The 25,309-nt window shown below is 37.8% G+C and overlaps 1 protein-coding gene and 1 pseudogene across 1 annotated transcript in view; both read right to left on the bottom strand.

Moving 5' to 3' along the window:
• The window catches only part of LOC116899236 (protection of telomeres protein 1-like), a 66,897-nt gene extending 47,096 nt beyond the window's left edge, over window positions 1-19,801 (bottom strand). Inside the window, exons 1-6 of the mRNA XM_032900838.1 lie at window positions 19,714-19,801; window positions 11,859-11,905; window positions 7,317-7,431; window positions 6,732-6,862; window positions 4,081-4,371; window positions 1,808-1,963 (exon numbers count right to left, since the gene is read on the bottom strand). Of these exons, the coding sequence (XP_032756729.1) occupies window positions 1,808-1,963; window positions 4,081-4,371; window positions 6,732-6,862; window positions 7,317-7,431; window positions 11,859-11,867 (702 nt within the window). The 5' untranslated portion in view covers window positions 11,868-11,905; window positions 19,714-19,801. The remainder of the gene's footprint in view (window positions 1-1,807; window positions 1,964-4,080; window positions 4,372-6,731; window positions 6,863-7,316; window positions 7,432-11,858; window positions 11,906-19,713) is intronic.
• On the bottom strand, window positions 9,183-11,687 carry LOC116897731 (annotated as a pseudogene).
• Window positions 19,802-25,309: the final 5,508 nt, after the last annotated feature.

Below are 25,309 nucleotides of genomic sequence, written 5' to 3' on the forward strand. Positions count from 1 at the left end.
GTACTTTAATCTCTAACAAAACTCTAACACATAATCGTTAACATTAAGGATATTTCTACCAAAACAGTATAATATGTTTATTTTCTCCTGTAGACAAACTAGTAATTGATCCACCAAAGGCCAAAATGTAATAAAGACAATGTATGCTTTACACTCTTACAAGAACTGCATCAGGATAACTATGTATTTAAAAAGTATAAGTTTAGCTTATAGGCAAAAAGTTTACAATGTCATTTTGTATCTACATATCTGAAAAAGAGTATTGGAAGAACAGCTTAATTTGAAAAGAATTTCAAAAAGAACCTGAGCTGAAACTGATCTGAAGACCCCTTTCCTGAATACACGATATTATGGTACCAGAAGGAGCTGTGGAGGGTTCCAAACAAGAAAAGCAGCCAACAGTCCTACCTAGCTGAGTCCACTGAATTACAATGCCCAGCATGACATAATAGCCCTAGGTAGAGCTGCAGCAGTAGCATGCATACCCTCCTTAAACAAGAGAGATTTCGTGCCTCGTACTGGAAACCTAGTCAAACACCCAAAGGAGCAAAATCATGGATCTTGAAGACAACCTACGACTACTACTGAAGGAAACCAACATCATTCCTAACTATACTTTTAATATTTGTCCTTATACAGATAGGCAAGTATAGTTTTTAACACTCATTGGGGAAACTTCTTTAAAATGGACAAAAACCATTACAGAAAAATCACAAACAAAATGCGGGATTGTAAAGTCTAGTCCTGATAAATTCATCTACAATACAAGTCATGCAACAATGTTCAAAGATCATTTCATATATCATAGGCAATAAATATTTTGCAATACATTGATGGTTGGTTTGATTTTTTCTTACAGTTGTATTTTTGCCTGGGTATATAGAGATAATCTGCATGTACTTGGGTTAAACAGCTGATAACAGCAATGAGTTCCAGACAGGACCCTGCATGAGGACAGGTGTCAAGGAGCACTTTGTTTGAATATAAATGGTTTCATTTTTATAAGAATGGCTTCATTACTATATGTTGGGCCAGAAGAACAGGAAGTTATGGTAAACATGTGTCTTCTAGACACATAAGAGTAACAAATATAAGAGTAACAAAACCTAGGAAGCCTCACCAACAAGACCGTTTAAACATGACCCAAACAAGGATGATACTAATAGACGTGCTAACACGGAAGGGAGAAAGCTCACAATTTTTTAACCCTAGACAAAGAATGATAGGCAAATAATTAGTACAGATACTAGAAGAACTAGCCTCGAGGGAAGAGGCTAGTTGGATATCCAATACCAAATGGTCATCCCTGAAAACATATACACCAGTAACATTAAAGGGATCGAACAGACAGGTATATTTATACATTTAGGAATTAAAACACACACACACACACACACACACACACACACACACACACACACACACACACCACCACCACCACCACCACCACCACCAATACCACAATTACCACCATCACTACCACCACCAACTACAAAGAAAAAGAGGCCAAGAATGTGAAAGATAGCAAGGGGCAGAGGGACACATGAGAGGACTTAGAGGGGTAGGAGACAAAGGTAAATAACATAGTCATATTCTCAAATAAAAATTATAATGAAAATAGTATGTATAAGATGTGTTCAGAGTTTTAACTCTGACACACATTTTATAACGTACAAGTTGAAAACGAGTAAATTTGAAGTTGACTACTAGATCCTAAATAATATCCACAAACACAATTATGAGAATAAAAGTACAACTAAAAAGGACATAAACAGAAAACAGCATGCACATTTCTAGTAAACATCACCTTTAGGGATTTAGCCACTTGGACATGATTATCATAAACGACAACGTCTATCACCAGATTCTGTAGCCGCAGAATGTGACTTAAGTCACCTTCAAAAGCCATGTCTTGTAGGCATAATCTCCAAGAGGGAATCTTCGTCCTAGTGCCATCCCATACCTGCCGTGGAATGGTAAAGGAAAGCTCAGAAATCTTTAGGCAAAAGCAGAGTCAAATTTAAAAATGAATAGCTGCACACTGGTATTTTTAATAGACTTTAAACCTTGAAGTCCATCATTCTGTGAGAGTGAAATAACTAAATAAAAACTGTTGCTTACAAAAATGTAGAAAGAGGTAAAGATAAGCAAAACAAAATACTTTATGATACCAAACAAAACATTAGCCTGCAGTCGACTGACAAGTTTTCTATTCTGTGCTCAAACATGTCCTTACAGTACACCACCACCCCCAACCCCACATACATATAACTTCTAGTTACTACCAAAAACCAAAGATATGAAGCCAAGTAAAAACACTAAAGCCATCAGACTGCATCTGTTCAGATCATGTCTGAACAGATAACAACTGAAAAGCACTTATTCAATACCTACATTGGATAAACTAATTAACAGACGAAAATGCTTGGATGTTATATTTACAGATGGGTGAAGGTTGGAGAGGAGACTCAGTAGTTGACAATGCATGGTCCTCTTGCAGAAGCTGTAAGTTTGATTTCTATCACACGTCAAGCATCTTACAACTGCCTGTAACTCCACCAGTAGGGGACTGGACAGACTCTTTTGGTTTCTCCAGGCACCTATGTAAATGTAGCTATTCCAATGTACATATGTGTACTTAAAAAAATAACTCCTAAACCATTAGTAAAACATTTTCTTCTGAGTAACTTTAACTGTCAACTTGACACAGCCAAGAGGCATCTGAGAAGAAAGCCTTGATCTGATGTACAAAGATCAGACTGCTCCATGTTCTGACCTGTGTGGAATACTATACTATCTGTAGTGGGGTTTTAATTGTTGATGGACAAAAGAGGGGCAAGTCCATGGTGGGCAGCAACATGTTTATGCAGGGAGTCCTAAGACAAGAAAGAAAGATGGCTGAGCATAAGCCGGTCTTTAAGCCAACAAACAGGTAATAGCAGCTTCCTGTTTTCTGTTGTATTTCCTCAGTTGTGCATGAATTTTCCATTTAAAATTTAGAGGTAATTCAGTGTGGAATAGGAAGACTGAAGATCCTGCTTCATTATCTGCCCTGACCTCCCTCAGGACTGTGATCCAGAGGTTGAAACCAGATACACTCTTCAGTCCTCTAGGTTGCTTATGATCAGTGTCTTTCAACAGAATGGATACTAGAACACATGGCTGCTGAGAGAAACTGAAATGGATATATCATGGCAACTAAAGGCAGGGCAAAGTTAGTATTGTACTAAGATCGAAGAAGAAAACACATATTATTCCAAGTATAACTTAGAAAGAAAAGTGTCTGCATTCCTCTGCTTATAATATTTAATTAAAAATTCATGTCTGAGTCTAGGAGTATTAGCACATATCTTAATTCCAAGCATCTGGGAGAAAGATGTAGGCAGATCTTGATAAGTTAGAAGTCAACCAAGTCTACATAGTGATTTCCAGATATTTTATCCAGCGATTTCTATTTTTCAGTGTTCCTTTCTAATGTGCCAGCAGTAAGTACTATGAGTAAGTCATGAGTCTTGTCAAAAATGAAACTCCATGGCTTGTTTGACTATTACAGATGCCAAAGACTTAAGCAAAGGATCTCAGTCAATGTGGTGCTGTTTAAAACATCCTCTATAGTAGAGCAAAACAAGGAATATGATTAATTACTCTCTGTAAGTCATGGGCAATTATGCTACTGTTTTCTGGCTGATTTAAAAACAAGAATGACAAGAAATATCTCAGTGTTTTACGCTTCACCACGGCCAGGCAGTCCCTGCAATAGTTCCTGCACGTAAATGGGTGGCAACAAAGCTGACATTCATAAAGCAACAGAAATACGCAAAAGTTTCACTGAAGAGAATTATGTGGATTTTATTACTAAAATAAGAAATACATTCAGCATGTCACAAACTTTATAAAATACACATCTGACAATACTGTTTTCTCTAGAGGAAAACAACAAAAAATGTAGTAGAGCTGCATGAATAGTCTGAAGAATTTTAATTCCGTATAAAATAGTCTGGAAATACTGTCAGAGTGCTGCAGGCTCCTTATCAACAGATAGGTGGCATTAAGGTATAGTTTCGAGTATTTAAAATGTACCTTTAGGAGAAATGACACTCCGTCCACTTCTGCTTTGCCCAGGAGCTGACAAGTCAGGTCATAATACTGCATGGGTTCAGCATTAGAAAGCTGCAGTAAGTTGGAAGAAGCTGAAATGTGTGTGGATGCCCAAGTCCGCAAGGTTTCTACTATCTTGTAGTCCTGAGCGGTGAAGTTAAAGCTCTTGCTTAAAGTACGAGATACGACAGGAGCCCCTAAGGTGCCATCAAATGTTAAAGACGCAAAACCACGTGTGCTGATTCCCTGAAGCTCATTTTTATATGCCTGGATCTAAGACAGAGAGAAAAAGTACAAATCAAAAAGCCAGCAATATAAAACTGAGAAACCAAAAACTTCAGATGTTAAAGTTTTTTTAGGGTGAGAAGCAGAGGGAATCTTTATTAGTCCTTATTGAATTAACTCATGAAACAATACAGCCAACTGATACTGTATCAGGGAACACACAGATGCTAATTTTAAAACACTAAAATTTACTTTTTAAACAGGAGGTAATAGTTACCCCGATTCTACCAAACTTGCATTCTTACATTTATGTGTTTAATTTATTAAAGTATAATTTTAACTAAAGTATGTTATGGCAGTGAAATCTAGAACCCAAGAATGTATAAAGCAAGCACGTGCAGCAAGGCTAACTCATCCTTATGACTGAACAAGCTGGGCCATCTCCAAACGTGTGTCACACTGAGTCCTATGGCTCCTTTATTAAATGTACAACTATTAAATACGTGGTGTTAGTATGGTTTTCATGAATAGTTCTTGTTCAAATAAAATGCTCCCTTTCTCTTCACAAATCTCTGGTAGTATTTCATGTCTGAAAATAAGATATCATTATTTCATTTTCTTCTTGCTTTATAATTTATTTCCTATCATTTTAGTTCTAATTTGTCTTCATATGCAAAGTACTCTCTGTAGGCACCATATAATTCTTGCTTTTTACTTTTATGCTTTTCTGGTAATCAGGACACATTCACTACATTCCTTGACTCTGTGCTTTTTAACAACTGCTTCCTACTGTCCCTTTGCTCTGTCTTCCTTTGGAATTCTTAACATTTCATTTACTTCCTTGGGTAAAAATGGCTTCTTGGTCTCAGTCTGCACTGAAGCACTCTGGGTTTTTTTTGTTTTTTGTTTTTTGTTTTTTTTTACCAGAAACTTCCTGCTTTCCAAGCCCCTGTCCTTTGCACACTGTTGTACAGAGTAGCAGTTTTAACCCCTATCATCTTACAGGATTGTTTATGTTTAAAATAGTAATTTATTATTAGTGAAATTACTAGAATATTAAAAAATTTCATATTTATCCACTGAAATGATTTGTCAACCCTAAATAACTTTCTAGTTGATAAGCCTCTACTGAAGAATATTAAGACAAATATACAGGTAAATTAATTATCAAAAATCATTGCTACTGTTCTCCATATAGAATGATTCCCCAATGCTTTGACTTTTCAAGACTAGATGTATGTAGGCATGTGGATGCGTGTGTGTCATGTGGGGGGCTGTGGTATGGGTATGTGCACACACACGCATGCTCTCTCACCTGTGTATCCCCATTCACCTCTCTTCTCTGGGTATCTTAAATTACAGATTACATTACTAGATATTACCCCAAAAGTTCATTGCGGTCTATTTTTATCTAGTACTTGTTCTTCATGCCTGGTAATGTCTTTGAATCTATTTTCAATGTCTAATACTTATTAACCAAGCCAGTATACTTTTCATTTGCTGTTCCTGTTACATATTGAATTTCTACTTGCTTCTTTTACAGATTATAGTTCTCTTTTTGTATTAGTTTCCTTTTATTCATTTAACTATTTTTTTTTTAATTTGCTGAAAGCCCTAGGTGTTGGCACTAGGTACTCACCACCCCCTAGTCCTGTTTTCTCTGCCTCTTGCTCTGGCAGCTATATGAGGAGCAATGTCACCAACATCTCTACCATGAGACTGACCCAAACTGAACTTTCCTTTTTATAAGTTGCATCTGATAATAATATGTCACAAAATAAGAAAAACTAGTAACTGCTAATGAGGTATAAAGTTATTTAAGCCTCACTAAGCTGGGCCTGCAGCACCCCTACCCTTGCAGCTCTCCTGTTCCCTGGCTTTACAATCCTTGAGTGATCTTGCCCAGCCTATACAGCACAGCTTTCACACAAGTACCCAGGGGTAAAAAACAGACTTCTGGCATGTTTTGTGTAGACTTTTCTCTTTAGTGCCTTGTCCTGAAGAATCATGTTCTTTTAGCTGAACTGAATTTTAATCTTCCCTTCCTCAGTGTATCAGGGACATACAGCTCACATCTCAGGTGTCTGAAATCAGGTGGAGCGACAGTAAGACCCAAAGTTGAATAAAATTAAATTGAAAAGACAATGATCTATGTTTTCATCTTTGACAAATTCTACATGGAAACTTGATAAAAATCAATTATATTTGGAAGTGAGAGGACAAACTGAAACTAGTCCATCACAGTTTCTGAAGCAAGTCTTAGGAAAGAGGGCAGGCGACTCGTTTGAATAATTGGTGCCTGATATATTTGCTTCTTGGAATGTTTAATGTCTCTCTGCAACAAGACATATAATTACTGCTAGCAGACTTCTCCAGTAAATGCACACTACAAAAAGAACAAAGCACACCTTCAGCCCACGGAAGCAAACAATGTCTCCAACTTTATAAATGATGGGAAGGGTTTCGCAGTTTCTACTAAAGAGCATGCACGTTAACTTCACATGTGTCTGGTCCACAATTGTTACAACAGAACAATAATCTGGGAAACAAAAAATATTTAACATAAATTAAGATAATTGGAAGTGCTTATAAAATAGGAATATGCTTACTTAAGAATGGTGAAGAAATATTACTCTTCTCTACTAATGTCTTTTAATAAAAAGATACAACTAACAAACTACAAAACCAACCTTAAGATATAAAAGGATATAAATATAAATAATCTACACTGATTTTCTGGAGAAGTAATAACTTTTTAATCACTTAACATCTTTCCAAAAATGTTACTTGTACTGTGTTCAACAAAACTCAGAAATGTAATGACTACATGCATTTCATAAGTTAAAATAACCAAAGAATACACATCAGTATTGCTTAGCATCTGAAAATTAGGATTGAAATTGTTCTAAGTCTCAGGTCACTAAAGGAGTTGTGGTCCTGAGTCCAGCAACAAAGCTCTTATCCATAAAATACCCACCCATCTCAATACTTACCCGTTCCTTTGCTTAAGTACGGAGGCTTAAAGAACTTCACAACACCACAGACACTGACAACAGTGCCATCCTTAAGTAGATTTAGGGGTGTGTATGTGTAAGGTGGTACTGGGGCCTAAAGAAAAAAGTACTTTACATTATTCAATATTATGATAACACCTGTAAATTACCAAATTTGTACTATTTCACTTTAAAAGATTTAACCTGAAGAAAAAATTGCCTCATGGGGAAAGGCGTGGTGTTGACAGCAACTAGTTTTCTTGAAACAATTCTGCTTATCTACTGAAATCAATTCTTTAGCTTATAATAACTTAAATACTAATTATATCTCTTTAACAATAAAGTATTTAAAAAAAATCCATTAAAATTCAGAAGCTGGCATACATGCTGAAGCAAAACTGGAGGGAAATTCTTTCAACTATTATGTGTCAACAATGAGAACTCTGGAAGCCCAGAAGGGCGGCTCTCAAGGACCTGTAGCCCATCAATTATGATGGAGCTCAGCAAAAGAAACCAAAAGAAAGATCTAGGGCTAAGCTCTGAAAATGGCTCCAGTATTCTAACTTAACAAGTATGTCCCTGATACTGTGATGATGGGAGAGCTAGCAGAGCTGAGGTATATGAGCCACTATCTACCTCACTGCTTACTAAAATGAGCAAACAAACAACAAAAACTTTTAAATTATTAATTTGTCATTCAATGAAAATTAGTCACTACCCACTCAATAGGTAAGTTACTATTTTCAATATAATACATTGCTTTTTATATATACTCAATTCTCTTACAAGTTAGGTTAATGTACTCTTCAATAAAAATTATCTGTAGACATTATATATAAATATCTCAATAATCCCAAGTAATCAAGTAGTCAATTTGTCTTCCTAGATGACAGTACAATATGATGTCCTTAAGAGTAGTCTACAGAGGGTAGGAGGCACTGAATCCAATTTGAATTTAAAAGGCAAACATTTTTAGGGACGAATTAACAGAGTAAGGGAAATGGTAAGTAAAAATGTATCACTGGTAGGTAGTAACACGAAAACAAAACAAAATCCACAAAGCAAGCACTTGGACATAATGTTACATAAGGGATTTGCAACCAGTCTGTTGAGGTGATGCAAAAAGCTATGTCTACTATCTATTAAAAAAAAAAAAAAAAGCATATACTTTTTATAGCAGCCTACTGTGTCTAGGCTGATAACATGACCTCATGTTCCCTTTTGTGACAGTGCTTACTAGTAATTTTATTACTTTATGATTAGTAGTAAAATAACAAGGATATTATGGATAGGAATATCTATCCAGTAGAACCTTGCAAACAGAATGGGAAAATACAGAACTTAAATATGACCAGTGTAGCTACAAAGTAAAATTTTGTTTTCTGGTTTGAGGCAGAGTTTCCGTGAGAGACCCAGTACGTGATCTTACTGCCACATTCTCTTGAATACTGGCATGCTAGGACCACAGCAAGTACCAGCATAGTTAAGCTAAGAATTTTTTTGTTTTTTGGGGGGTTTTTTTGTTGTTGGTGGTGGTGGTATTTGAATAATTGTCACACATGACCATCCTCTGCAGCATTAGATCACAGAGGTCTATCTAGCAAATCACTTTTAGATACACTAAAACATATTCATGGGGAAGCTACAGGCATTTTATTATAAAATATAATAATATACTAAAGATAATCTTCAAAAACAACTCAGTATATATATCCCCTATCTACATTTCGCGAAGACATATGAGGCTTGTATAATGTCCTGAAGGCTTAAGACAGAGCTTGTTATACTGTGAGGACATGTGTATGCAAGGACTAGGGACTAAATAGCCAGTGCTGACTGGAACTGCAAGAGCCTAGGTTTAATGTCCACAACCAACTAAACAATACAACCACCATAACCAGACCTCACAAACAAACAAAACGCCATCAGCAAACAATTCAGTGAAATATAATTTACAACATAGATAAAAAGCAGGACAATATATGCCTAACATGTAAAAATCCATCTTGCAGGGCTGGGGAGATGGTCATCAGTGGGCTCTAGCCCAGCTGTAGTCCAACTCCAGGGGAGACAGGGCATCCAGGCCTTTCATGTATGGATGAGCTACCAGAGTGTAGCTGATCATCAGTTTTTGCTCAGTCAGGGAAGAGCCTCAGCTGTGACTCCCTCAGCTCACTGGTCTCCATGGATAGGGCGGCCAGGGATGTGAAGAGGGGCTGCTGAGGAAGCCAAGGGCTTGAAGACGCCTGGATCCAGGGTGGGGGCTGGCGGCTGGTGTTGGCTACCTGAGTGCTGGGACTCTGGAAGTCAGGGTCAAACCTGCCCACACTTGGCAAGGCATTGAGTACCGGCTGCATGTCTCTAAGAAAGACCTCCTTTTTGAGAAATTCTTCTACCCAAGGTCTGTTTCTTCCAAAAGGGTCATCAGGGACTATAAATGTGTACTGAATACATGAGTAAACGAATGTGTACTGTGTCTTTTTGTAACAATTTCTTTCCAGAACACTGACTCTGTCACAAACTCTTATCATTTGTTACAATTATAGCCCCAGTCTTGTCCTCTAAGTGAGGTAGGAACTTATGATATTACATACACAAGTGATGCTTTTGTAGTCAAGCTTCCAAAAATATTCAACTGTAATTGCTATTCCATGGCAACTAAAGAACTTTTTCAGACCATGGGTAATTGCAACATTACTCCCATTTGTAACAATATGTTTCAAATCTGTGCTTCCTGGTTCGCTTTTTAATTCTGGCTTATATGGTATTTTTCAGGTATTTTGAAATCTTTGAACCCCTGTAACTGAGGAATTAATATAATCAGAGGATCCTCCCAATCAAGCCTCAGTAACTGAAGGTAGCAGCTGCAGCAGCAGCGGTGGAGGAGAAAGTGGGCGATAATTTGCCTTGCACTGAGGAGAGCTACAGCAGCCAGAATGCTTTTCACAGGCAGGCTTTTTCTTATTATTTGGAAGCCAAAGTTCTGCTGCTGTTGAAAAGTATTTTCAGGAAAATCTGGGTTTCTCTGTTGGTGCCCTAAAGTTCCCCTTGAAACAAAACTGTTATCTTTAGAGCAGGCAGAGGCAGCAGAGGCCGAGAGGCCATCGGTTTCCATATCTACAGTACAATTTGAGTTCTGCTTTGAACCCCAGATTTCATGTCCTACTACACTGTTTTGAAAAAATCAGTTCTGCAATTTGAGATACATTGTTTAGAGTCTTTGAGCAGTAACTGAGAAATCTTTCCATCGTATTTTGCTCTGTGTGACTGTGTTTTCTTTGGAGTGGAACCTGTTGTGAGCTCATTTATGCTGCTCCCACCTCCTGCACTTCTGCTCTGACTGACCTCTGGATACACAGCGCCTGGTGGAAAGTCTCTGTCTTTTTGGAGTCTTTTATTATCTTTTTCTTTTTTTAAGAAAAACTGCTTCTTGGTATGCCTTTCTTCCATATGCAAGATATACAAGACAAACTCTGTCTTTGGAAAGAGCATCATTATCTGGGCTTAAACCATTCACTGGGACAAAAAGCATATCTGGTGAACTAGAAAAAGACTTTTGTATGCTCAGAAACAGGAGGTTCTAGCTTTATTTCTGGAATCTTCCTGTACAATTTCATCTCTAGCAATACTTGGTCCTGTGGCAGCGCTCTGTGTGAACTCTGGTGGCATCATCATCTCCTGTATCCAACAGATTCTCTTCCCCTGTGTGAGACTCAGTAGTTCCTTCTTCAAGGAAGTAGGCAGAATCAACAGGTCCATCATAACTGTCTGCATGGACTTCAAAAATTGAGTTCCTGTTTGATTTCCAATTTCTTCTGATTACTGGAGAGGTTCTTGTTACTCTCAAAGAGCTTCACAATCTACTGAATGTGACTTCTGGGCATGATCACAACCTCGGCACTTCCTCTGATGCCAAGAAGTCCTGTGTCTAGAATGCAGAGGTCTGCACAAGTATCCTGAATTAAGTTCTTCAGAAAGAGGCTCTGTACCCTGACAATAATGCAGTGCATATCCTTGGAGTAGCACTCTATTTCTTCCAGCTCAGGCTCACAGAGCCCTCTGACATACTACTGCTTTTACAGCTTGAGAAGATGTTCTTGGCATCTCCAGCATCTTGGAACTCTACACTGCCTACTGTGTGCGGTGGAGCTGCTGCCAGACACGTGTGGGCTTCTGCCCCGAGAGTGCAGAGCACCACCAAGCCAACGAAAAAACAGAAGAAATTAATTTGCCTGTGGTTTAAACTAAGAAAAACTGCAATGTCTTTATTAAGACATTTTTCTTCCACTTTCTTATATTAGTAGAGCTTATGACAAGATATTATAAATAATGAAGATAAGAAAACAATCAAATATAACTATAATACATCATCTTATAAAAATGTAAAGATATCAGTTTTCTGTTTTATTGTCACTATAGAAAAATTCAAATAAAAAGTAGGCTAATTTGAAATCAAAGCATAAAGTAGATCATGTTATTACACAAATAAGTGTATGGGTTCATGTCACTGTATATCCTAAATGAAATTAAATATTACCTTACCAAAGACATTATTCTGTCGAAAATCCCTTTACAGAATTATTCAAACTCTGAAAACAAAACAGGAAAGGTTTATTTGTATGCAGTTACCTCCAAATACTTGGAATTATAGTTAACTATTCACTTACCAATATTCAAATTCCCTATGATGGCTCTTACTTCCTGCTTTCACAGACAAGTATACTCAGCTGCACAGGCTCCACCCCACCTCAACACACATGCGCACGCGCACACACACACACACACACACACACACACACACACACACACAAACACAGAAACACACACACACACACACACACACACACACACAATTTGAAAAGTTCCAAATAGGTAGAAAATTGGTACTGATTACTTGCATGGAACCATCCCAGACTTTCCCCAAATAGCAATCATTTCATCTATAAATCTGATCATCTTCAACCTAATTCATTATGTTTTAATATCAAAAAAAAAAAAAAAACTAGCCCAGGCCAGAGAAGGCCTTTGGTGAGACTAAAACCATCAAGTTGATCTGGAGGCTCAACTAAGTCTTATCGAAGCCTTACCAAAGAGGCAGTTTACAGGTCTGGTACGGAAGAAAGCAAAAAGGAAGAAGGAAATGCACTCATAAATAATGGTAAGAGAAAAATCTATTTTCCCTAGAAGGGCCAATTCATTATTTAAAATTTACTTAAGTTCATATCAAAGTACCTAGAAGTAGAAATAACTGCAATCAGTAACATGAGGTCTACATGTCTATCTATGCATTTATAAGCCTCATTAATAAATATGATGGTAGGATATTTCAGACAAGAAAAAGCCTCATCCAGGATGGCAATGGCATGAACAGTAAGCAGCTTAGTTTGTTAAGCACACTCTACAAAGTTCACTCAGTGCCCATACCACATACCATGCATTTCTGTGAATAACAAAACAGATCATGACTGCAGGCTTAAAAGACACTCATTTATACATGGAGGCATTCTAAAAGCAGAGATCCAGTTGTTGGGTTTTGTTTTGGTTTTTTGGTTTTTTTTGGGTTTTTTTTTTTTTGGTTTGTATGTTTGTTTGTTTAATTTAAATCATTCAACTGTATGTGCTGTTCTAATATATTCTGCTTTGCATATCCAAGACAGAGCATTTAGGGAACAGCAGATCAAGAGGGTTTGGTTTGAGGTTCCCTAACCTACTTAAATAAAAGAGGAGCCAAAGACAGAAGCCTACATTTATGCCCTAATAGTAACTTCATTGATCAAGATCAGACTCACAGCACAGAGGAAGAGACTAACGACCCAGCATTACGTCCAAGCACCTAGGAACTTTGTGTTATCTACCCCTTTCTTAGATGCATTTTGTTTTCCTAGCTGTTTGTTCCTGTTCCTCTTTGTTTTGTATGCTATGGACAATTGTAATGGGGTAGGAAGTGATTCTGAAGGAGGGGAAGAGGGTATTCAAGCCGCAAACTCTATACCTTCTTTGACTGTGTCATTTTTACAGCTAGTGTACACTGTTAGCACTTTTATTTGCTGCTAATCTGTCTACTGTTGGTGTATTTTGAGAAATTCAATTCATTGAGATCATTTCCAATTCCATATGCAACTCAAATAGGCCAGTCAGCATAAGCATTTCACCCACAGACTTACAGAAACAGTATTCTTTCCAACTACACTGCCCCATTAAACCCAAAACATGACAAGACAATAAAGGTACACAATTGCATAAAGTTAGTTTAAAATCTTTAGATGCCATCAAAACTATGTAATGCTTATTACCTCTGCTTACTACTGACCAGACTACGAATCCAGACACTTCAATGGTGCCCCAATGGGAAAGTCGTTTTTTATCAATCAGAAGTGTGTATAATTCTGCACGTCATGAGTTCCATATTCATTTTAAAATAAATGGTATGCATGTCTATAAACTAGAGCCTGGATCACCGAAACTTATTTAACACTTACTGAATGCATAGTTCAGACTCTTAGACTCTCCATCACCTATCGATACAGTATAGTTGCTACAGTATATATAATGCCCCTTCCATGACCAAAAAGGCACTCACAGTATTGCTTGGACAACTGTATTTAGTGCAACTTGCAAAATCATTGCCTCCACTTACATAAGTGAGATATATGAGTGAATGCATATAACAAGGCAGAAGATGGTATCACAGTAGTCAAAAATATAACTTAAATAAAACTACACCTTGAGATAGTACACTTAATTTGTACAAAATCTCTAATACATATTTCAATATCCAGCACATCAGACCTAAGTACTGATCCAAGACATCTACATAAGAACTCAGCAGCTTTACACCAGGAGAAACAGAGTCACCTTCCACCTTTGTTTTTACCTGTAATAAAGTCATCCTCCTTTAATTTTCTTTCATATTTTAATTCTTGTCCTCCATGAACTTAAACACTCAGGCTTTTTTATCTATTGAATTATATTATTGAGCTTATTCATCTAACTTTAGCATCAAATTCTTAAGATATATATAAATTCCTGAGTTTCAATCCCTTTCTGCTTTTAATATTTACCACGTAGAAAACTTCTGTGCACTGGGCCCGTTGACCACTTCCAGAACTTCCTATTCACTACGGTTAGCATCTTCTCTTACAAAGGGGCATCTTGCCCCTGTGCACCTAATCTGTGTCTGCTGGTAAAGTAGGCTTTCGGTGAAGGTGGCAATAAGTTACACCTGTTCTGTCTGACATGTGGTCTTATAAAAGTCAAAGAAAAGTAGATTGCTGTGGGTTATGAGGACTTTCATGATCCTTGGAAGCCTGTAACTTGAAAAGTTACCTTTCTAATATCTTTTCGGGATTAGACACTAATTACAAGTTTGTGTTTCCTTTATAAAACTCTTCATGGTGACTTGATCATTTCCTCATACGCAAGGTTTGCCTATCTGATAAAATTCAATTCAAAATAGACCTGGATGGCCAGAAATACCAGTGTTTGCCCTATGTTATACTATACTCATTTGTACATCTCAATTTCTTAATTAATGAATGATTTCTCTGAGATCAAACAGTTGAAGTCCACAACTATACTTTCTATTTACTTGCTTTCTCAACCTGCCTGAACTCTAATCTATTTAATAGTTATTAATCTAATCTAACTACTAGAAATCCTAAAATAAACAGAGACAAGTTTCAATTTTCTCTCAATCTTCCTTGATGGATATCACAGATACATTATATTTCCTCATAAAATTTATTTTAAATATGCCTTTATAGTCCATAATCTTAATTTTATTCTTAACAAGACTATATTAGTATCTTACATTATTATTTATACTTATTTATTTCATTTCTTCTCTCCTTTATGGTGCAAACTCCAAGAAGCAATCACTAAGTCTGGTTCACCACTGCTCCCCTAGTACTAATAAAATTGTCTATTTCACTGCTAGTTATAATAGCTATTGTTTATATTCTGATTTCCAACACTGTTCCAGACCATCCAAAGCAAGTATAAGCTTTAAATGAAATGGACCGGAAGCATCAAAGTGTCCAGGGGTACTTCTTTTTCCCTTATTGACAGGATTATTTGAGCAATAATAAAGAGAGAATTGTCCCTACATGAGGACATCTATGTAAAAAGTTATATAATGAACGCAAACTTTTAACAAAGTTACTAAGATGATTAAGTCATGTTAATTAAAGTGCAAACGGAAAACACTGTTAGCTACTCTGACAGCCTGGAGGTAAGAGGAATGGTGAAGGGTCATGCCAGAAAATGGAAAAACAAGTTCAGACAGGGCAAAACAGTTAACAAGTGGTTTTGCCTTTCCTGTCTCTCCCATCCCCTGTACCTTGCTGAACTGTGATCCTTTCAAAATGTGTCTCACCTATTAAGTAAGAGAGAAGGCCAAGGGAAACACTACAGCAAAGCTTTGGCAATGAAAGGGCAGCTCTTCCTTATATAGGATTGTCTGCTCTACAACAAATGGAGCATCTACCAAAATCACTCGTGTGTGTGTGTGTGTGTGTGTGTGTCCCTGTGAAGTATACATACAAACTGTTACCTATTTCTACAGTACAAGTAAGAAGCTAAGCAGAAATGAAGCACATATACACCTCATACCTTAATAAGGTCTAATCTTCAAAATAGCTGCTTTACTTCCAAATATTAAGTAACTGAGAATTTTCCCTGAAATGAAGAAACTAGTAAAGGTGACTACTTTTACAAATTATATTGTTTTTCTTTTCATGCAAAAGTTTGAATAGAACTGAGAGCATCTGTAATGTTTTACCTTTTGAGAATTTTTTTTGGAATATTACTGGAGTAGCATCAGCCCTAACAAAATACATAAAGCCACTTAGAGGTTCAGGTTCTCACATATGACTGACTACCTGAGAATTATTGTCCTAAAGGTCTCTGCTACAGCTTTACTCCTCACTCCTAAATAAAGTCTACTGCATACATACACAAACAAACACACACACACACACACACATACACACACACACACACAACCTCTGAATATGTAAGCCTGTACTAATGATACACTTGCTGCTAATATCTATTATGGAGGATTATGGGTATCTTCAGCAAGCATGCTCATTTGCCTTTAAAAACCTATACTGCCACAGTCTACTCCTTAATATACTCATACTATACTATGGGATGTGTCCGGTTATACATAGTTATTCTATTCCTTTTATTAATCTTTAGAGAACCTTTCTCTGAATCTCACTTAGACCATACTTTTAGGAACTCAATATACCATGTTCTAATAAATATTAAGTCATCTGAGAAAAATCTGAGGAAGAAAATATGTAGAATTCATAACTTGATTCAAGCCTTATTTAAGATACAGAATAAAGTGAGGTTCATTAATTTCCCAAGCTTCTTTTTCATCCTCTAATAAATCTCTCAGCAAAATAAAATAAAGATTGCTTTGAGAAACAAATTACAATTTAAAAAGAAAAATTCTAAATGTGAAATGAAAAACTCATAAACTAGGACAATGAGTTCCAGTCAATATACAACAAAAAAGTACAATTTAGTCTCTGTACCGTCTGTCAACTTTTCTTTTGACTCTCATATTAAAACTTTCTGTCTCACACAAACCATGGATTCCTGGTAAACAACTATATGGGTATGTTTTATTTATTTAAAAAACAGATTAAAAGTAGATCCTAATTAATACTCTTCTATATTACATCTCAAACTTTAAAATAGTCAACAGAAAGGCTGTTAAGTTTACTGATCAAATAGAAAACATGACAAATTTATTCCTAAAAGAGTCACCATAAGCCAGGTATGGTGGCAGGCAGATCCTGGACATGAGCCAAGACATCAGATAGCAAACAGCTAGACAATCTACAGTTTCAATTTTTTCTTTGATCCACCAGAGGAGATCCAGGGCAGTAAACTAACAGAGCTAAGGAAAGGGATTCTTCAGTGAGAAAAGAGTTTTGTCATCTAATTCCAAAAGTGTCTGCAACTAATATGAAATTTAAGGAAGGTTTTTATTGATTAGGACCAAGAGCAGGTCACATTCTTCTTCACAGACCTGAAACATTAAGACTAGGAGAGGACAGCAGCAGCCATTGTTGGAGCAAAGGCAGGTACCCTGTGAGGATCTTTCTCCTCTACCTCTGACTCACAACAAAGGCCTCACAATGTGAGGAAAAGTGAAACAAGCCTGTGAATTTGATGAAAACCCAGTGTGGCTGGAAAAGAAGAACAGAAATAAACAAAGCAAAACCCACCTTCTTACCCCTACTTAGAAAGGGACACAGGAGCAAGGGCCAAGCCTATAGGTAGATCAGGTCAAGATGTCCCACACCAAAGATCTCACCTACATGTCCCAACTTGAACTCACAGCATATGTTATTTCCTCTTTTCTTGCCAGCGTGTCTAGAAATTACAGTTAAGCTTTCTGTACTCATTGCCCCTGTAATGTAATTATTCTGCAAGGCCTTCTAACTCTTGATTTTGTCTCAAGCCTAAAACAAACTCTAGATTTAATTGTCACCTCTACCGCTAACTAGCTCTCAGGAAAATGCAATGTTTTCAAATACATAGGTAAACATAAAGCATCGATGTCATAAATTTTTTTAATAATTAAATGAGTTAACGCACACAACACCTAAAATGCCACCCAACATAAAGCACTCAATAAATGTTCCTTGTTGTTATTAACATTAGATTTCTATTTTTTTCTATCAGTCTACCCCTATCATCCCTTCTACCACTAGTGCCAATCAGTTATCAATTCTTACCTGTGTTACTGTCACTGCCTACCTGGTTTTCTTCCAGTGTACTTGCTATACCCTATCTATATCATATCTGTCATATATTCTTTGGGCAGGGGAAAGAATAGTCTAAACTCAAAGGAAGTCATGTCTTTCTTCTGCTGATGTCTAGCATGAGATTCCCACATTGTTACTGTAATACCCAAATTCCTCAGTATACATGTAACTGCTCTCATCCCAAAGAAAGGCAAGTAAAATAGTTGCCCTGAAAGTCCTAGTTCATCTCTCATAATCTAAGAATATCAGAAACAAAAATTCACTTATGTTCACATACCAAAATGCTACTGTTTATTATTAATGAAAATTAGAGATCACCTTGAGTATGGTGGCTAGATCAATTCAACTTTATACTTCAGAAACTTATTTCAATGCATCACAAAACAATAAATACTTCCTAGGGAAAAGCTGGAAAAAAACATGAATAATATTGAAATATTCAGTCTCAGTTGTAATGAAAAAAAATCCTATTCTAAGAGCTCTCACAAAGATACTAAACATAAAATATGTGCATAGTTTTTAAGAGGAAAACACATTTGAGTTAACAAACTTAACTGGACATGTATCTTACTATAATCACATCCTGGTTGTAGAGATCTGAAATCTAATTTCCGTAATTTATTCAGTGGCTGAATAAATTCGGTATCCATTTGACTTCCTTTATTAAATCAAGAGGCATAAAAATTCAAGCTGATACTTGCTGCTGAGGACACACACACACACACACACACACACACACACACACACACAAAATCAACGTTTTGTACAAAATATAGCCCATAATTTGTTTTAAGTCTTTTTTTGGGGGGGGGGGTTCTTTAGTTTCAGTGTTGGGGTGGAGGTTTTAGAGTATATGATTTTATAGCTTTATGGCAATTCCAAACCCAAAGTACACTTCCAAGGAGCTCAAACGTTTCTTTTCTGAGGTTTTTGTATCAAAGTGCTTGTAAAAGCTAGTCTTCAGATCTGTAGCAGAGCATTGTGGCTCAGGCCTTTAATCCTAGCACTCTGAGGCAAAGGCAAAAGCCGGTGGATCTCGGTTAATTGTGCACCGGGTTTAGGCTTTTTTCCCTGAAACTTGTCAGGCTAACTTACTAACCTTGATACATTAACAGGTTCCCAAACCAGTGATCTTTCACCTGGGCGAATACCAGGAGGCCCTGAGCCCCGCCTCCGGACAACAGAGACACAAACACGGGCGCGCGCGGACACGCATGCGCACTCACGTACCAGAAGCCCCTGAGCCCCGCCTCCGGACAACAGAGACACAAACACCGGCACACGCACTCACTCCTACCAGAAGCCTCTGAGGCCACCCTCCAGACAACAGAGATACAAACACGGCACGCGCACACGCACACGCACACGCACACGCATACACACACGTACCGGAAGCCTCTGAGGCCGCCCTCCGGACCGCACGCGCGCACGAGCACACGCAGTCACACGTACCAGGAGCCCGTGACGGCCCCCTCCTGACGTTATCGCCGCCAGCAACGCATAGCCTACTTTCTCCACAACTACCCCAGATGTGGTTGTAAACAACCCTTCATTACATCATCCAGGGCTCGACCACCCGCGACCACACCAAAACTCCAGCGTTCACTCACAAACAAAACACGCAGAATCCTTGGCGACTGTTTCAACCTGCGCAGATGCGAATTCCGGAGCTCACCGCGCATACGCATGCGCACTCCAATCACACTGGCGGCCGCTTGGTTTTTTGTTTTGTTTTGTTTTGTTTTGCTCCCACTAACTAAAGGGACAGGCAGGCGGGGCCTTAGCCAACCTCCTCCCAGTTCCTCCCAGCAACTAGGAAGCTTTGGCTGCTCCTCTTCCCATGTCCCTAATGGGTTTTTCTGGGGTAGGGGAAAACCGTTCAAAGGACAGTGAACTGGTTTGAAAAACTCCTAAATCCTGGAGCTAATTGGAACCCTATTCCGAGTGAGACTCCAAATACTATTTAGTTGAATCAATGACCCCGAGGCAAAATCCTTTGTCCACCTTCTAACTTGCAAATGCACTTTTTACAGGATGTAAATGGACGAAAAGTAACAATGTTTTTTGTTTTTTTGTTGAATCGCAGTTTAGGGCTATCATGCTATTTTCAGGCAAGTTGAAAAATATCAAGAACCCTTCATTAGCCTGAAGATTTTTCTTCCTTTACTGTATTATTGAGTGATTAAAAATTGTCATGAGTTTAGAAACTTTGTAATGATTAATTTCAGAATATAAAAAAGTGAACAAGAGTGTGTGTGATTTAAAAGTTTATCACGATTATTTGGAGTAATTGGGAACCATAGGATATCAGGTTCAAAAGCATTGTTAAACACAGAATAGCTTTTTATGTCTTTCTCAAAATGTTACTCTGTTAGTTTAAATTGATTCATTATGCTCACCCATTTTTTTCTGGAAGTGGGAAATGTTTTGAAATCCCATTGATGAAAATGAGTGTCTTTAGTTCACTCTTTTAAACTACATGAAGCAGTAATAACACTGCCTAGTAGTAAATATTAATCTTTCTCCCATACAATTTGTTCATCTGACAAAAATCATCAGGTTGTATCCATCGATGGTAGAGTGGAATTTATCTCCATTATTCTATCAATAGGAAAAAAAATCAGTTAAAGGTATCTTTCCCATGACTGAGGAGAATAGATATGATTTCCATGTAATTGAGTTAAAGAAATTCAGTGTGATTGAAGCATATTTCACCTACAACATTAAGTCAGAATTTGGCACAATGGAATAGGATATGAGAAGAACACCAAATAATTTGGTATTGCGACTTATGTTCCTATTAAAATGTTGCAAATGGGACCAAGTTTGAAGTAAATATATCAGACTAAAAGGAGACTTAAGAACAAAAATTACTGCTTTGGTTTGTTGTTTATGTCTGCCCATTTATGCTAGTGTCATCCATGTTAAACTTCCTCATATTACCCATAGTGGTCTCATAGGAACGTTAGTCAACTCTTCCCTATTTTTATATTAGAAATTATTCTTTGCCTTTTATTTCTGACAGATAGTCTTAGTATCCATCCATTGGTCCTTCAGCAGAAAACATATTTAAGAATGTTCAGAGATGTAAGGCAATATTTTCTGGTACATCTATAGCAGCTATGTCAAGGTATTCCATCTGCACATAGATTTCCTGGAAATTCTTTCTGGAACTACATAAGAAACTATACGTGTCATTTCCTCGGGCAGTAATCACAAAATCAGAGGGAAGATTTGATGTAGTTGGTTCTGTGTTTGACTGAGTGGTAAACAAGATTAAAAATGAAAAACAAAAACAAAACATCTACGATCTGAAGTCAATACTGAGCCCTTGAATCTCCCCACATCTCATTTTCCTCATGATTTCTAGTGATATATATTATATGTTTATTTTTTTTGCTTTTGGTTTTCTATCCATAGCATCAAAATGCAGTCTTTTGGGCAAATGCCACGCAAATCATAGACCAGTGGTTCTCAACCTATGTATCAGATATCCTCCATATCAGATATTTGCATTAGGATTCATAACAGTAGCAAAACTACAGTTATGAAGTAGCAACAAAATAAGTATATGGTTGGAGTCACCACAACATGAGGGACTATGTTGTTGTAAAAATATAAAAAATAAAAAAGGCTGTCTCTTATCCCTCACTAGGTCTAGCACCGCAGTGCCCCAAGATATCTGTTAGATATCTTAATTCTCTGTCAGCAAAACCTCACCTGCTTTGCTCCATCCCACATCACACTGCCGAAGGCCTCTCTCTGAGCCTGGCAGCAATCTCTCTACCTATCTAGTTCCCAAGGCAGTTTTCCATGCCAGGCATACACATCCCAATTCCGTGGCAGCCCAGACCAGCCGCCCCACTCTCCATTATACTTAAATCTACACGTGAAAGAATACAAAACACAGTAACCTCCGACTCAATTGATAAGATATAATTGCCCATCTAAACATACAAAGCCCAATACACATCCATTCCTTAGTAACACCGGGCAAAGGTACAGCATGGAATCTTAACCTCTCCCTGTCCCTCCTGTCTCCTCCTCTTCCTTCAAACTTTTCTCCCGCCCATCCTTCCTTCCCATCCAATGACAGGCCTCGGTCTATCCTGTACCTGCCCTCACCTGTATTTTACAAATTAAATGGGGAGAAGGTGTTGCTGAAGTCACGTGAGTCCTCATGTAGTCCTGAGTCTAGGCTGCTGTCCTTGAGGCAGCGGAATTAGCATCAAAATACAGATAACTCCAGGGCAAACCACAACAGGACTATATTTAAGGGTCTCAAAATTAGGAAAGTTACAGACCATTTTCATCAATAAAAGCTATTATCTACTAGCAATCTAGACATGAAGTTGACATCTTGTGAGACAATACAATTATACCCAATGTTGTTTCAAAAAATTTATACAACCGTTTATATTCTAGCAACACTTGTCTTACCTGCCTTCCTTAGTTTCCTTACTAGCTTAGTATCTTTCATTTTAGATGTTGTATTTGTCATAAATTCAGCCTTTCTATTTCAGATGTGCATTCGATATTTCAAATTAGATGTCTAGAATATCTTTCCATCTCTCTAATTATAAGAATCTAAATGGTAAATATTGATTAACTGACCCCTAACAATTCTCCTTTCAAATGTTCACTATCTCAGTGGTGCATCTTCTTCACAGAATCGCTTAGACTACTGAAGATTGAGAGCTTATCCATAGTCACACATTTAAGTTCTAGCCAGACGATGCCTGCATCATCAAGATACTGAGAACCCAACGCAGGCCTTCGAGATTTAAGAAGAAACACACAGACTCCGGTCACTCATGTTTCAAGAAAATGAATGGCAAAGCTTTTACTGGGTACACAGAATATAAACCCCAACCACTGAGTGGAAGCACAGTGGAGAAACAGAAAGTGAAACAAAAGCTGAGATCAAGAGATCTAGCCTTCAGATGTTAGCTAACCCCTAGGGCAGACAGGAAGGCCAGGTTGTTCCTTCAAGAGAACAAAGTCTTTCATCTTTATTATTTTGGGATGTGCTATATCTATTCCTAATGACTCCAGGACTTTAATCGTGAAGGCATCTTGAATTTTGTAAAATGCTTTTTTTTTTTTTTGACAAGTATCCAGGTTATTATGTGATGTTTTTTTCTGCTTAAATTTTATTTACACGATATTGAAAGGTAAAAGTTTTAAAGTTACCCCCCTAGACACAAAGTTTAGAGCAGAAGAAACAGGTTAGCCTCAGAATTGTATGTTCCAGGAAGCCTCTCCTAGGGCTATAGAATAGGTAATTACATCTGCTGGTTCAAGCAGCTTCTCCCAGGAACTAGTGGACCATAAAGTTAAACAATCTTGAGAAGCAAGAAGCAGCTTCTCCTAGGAAACTATCTTGAGAAACAGAGAGTTTCTCCTTCTGATTTTTCACTGGTATTCTCCACACTTTCCAATGACACCATCCCTGCCCCCTCGGGTTGTGGTTTCTCCCTTTAAATACCCTTTCTCCCAGCCCCTCGTCATCGAACTGCACTGCCCCTGCGTGGGATACGAGTCTCGACCCCAGTGCACTGCTTCCTATCAATAAACCTCATGTGATTACAGCAAAGATGGTCTTGTGTGAGTTCTTGGGGGTTCATGTCATCCCAAGACTTGAGTGAGGGTCTCCCCGTTCCAGGGGTCTTTCAATATATTACACTTTCTGAATTGTTATTCACACCTTGCATCTCTGAAATGAAGCCCACTCAGTAATGATCTTAATCTTCTTAATATGTTCCCTGAATTTGGTAGCAAAGATTTTGTTGTTGTAAATATGTTATTATTATTATTATTATTATTATTATTATTATTATTATTATTATCATTATTTACTTATTCACTTTATTTCCTGCTCACTGCCACCCGCCCGGTCACCCCCACTTCCACAATCCTTTCCCTATCTTTCCTTCCCTTCTTCTTTGAGTCAGAGGAGGGGCCTGGGTATACCCCAAACTATCCTGTTCCTGAACACCAGAATAAGACTCAGCTGCTCTTCATGACATGACGCTTTCATGCTTCAAAACCAGTACCGCCTGGGTGACTCTTAAACATTACCAAGTCCAGCTGCAGTTTGAGGTACAACTTTGGCTATCTCTGGAACATAGCTTCTTTGTGCTCTCAGACAACACTTTTCAGAAGATTTCACCTCCAATGAGTCTGGTCTCTTAATCACAACTAATTTCTTAGCTCCAGCTAACCAGCATCAATTGTCCCAGTAGTCCTTTCTATTTTTGACTCTATATCCGGAGCCTAATGGCCAAAGTTGCCAAGTTCTGCTGCTTGCTAGAGCTGGAACATGGCCCCTTTCTATTACATTATCACTAACTTTTTGTTTTCCAACCCTTTCAGTGCCTGAGCTTGACTATCCTGGATCTTGCTCTGTAGATCGACCTTGAACTCAGAAATCTGCATGCCTGTTTTCTGGGATTAAACCTGTAAGATTCAAACTTAAGAACAAAGGCTGCCTTAGGCAAACACCAGGTAGAATTTAGGCTAACACCCTGTTCCAGGAAAAGAGCTAGTCGCCCTTAGCAGGGATCCTTTACCACCAGCTCTGCATGACAAAGCTATTTCCCCACCAAAGGCCTCCAATTAATTCAAAGGACAATAGGTGGCTACCAATGAATTCAAAAAGTAATAGGCCCCACCAAAGAAAAATAACCAACTCATGCTCTAACCTAAAGCCTATACTCTGAAACAGTATAAAGGGTGTGGGCCTTTGTTCTTCTGGGTCGCCTCTATCCCAACTACAGGGTCACCCCAGTGTACTGGATTATTAAACCTCTTCTTTATTGCATCGACCTCCATCTCTGTGTTTCCCTGAGTGGGACCTCCTGGATGTAGGATTGGGTCCTACATCTTTAAGGTTAGTATATAATTTTAATAAGTAAGTATTTTATTTATGTTTCAGAAAAGATCTTGATATTTAAAGGAGACTAATATCAAATTCATTATGCAGCTGAGGCTGACCTCAAACTTAGAGCAATTCTGCTTCAGTTCTATAAAGGTCAGGTATTTTTTTCAATTTAATTTTATTTGTTTACTCACTTTACATCCCAATATCATCCCCCCTCTCCTCCTAGCACCTCCTCATACATATCTTACCTCCTTTCTTCCCCTTTTCCTGTGGGAAGATGGAACTTCCTTCTTGATATCACAGTCCCTCTCCAACAGAATATC

The sequence above is a fragment of the Rattus rattus genome, chromosome 4, assembly GCF_011064425.1.
Source record: "Rattus rattus isolate New Zealand chromosome 4, Rrattus_CSIRO_v1, whole genome shotgun sequence".
NCBI classification, from domain to species: Eukaryota; Metazoa; Chordata; class Mammalia; order Rodentia; family Muridae; genus Rattus; species Rattus rattus.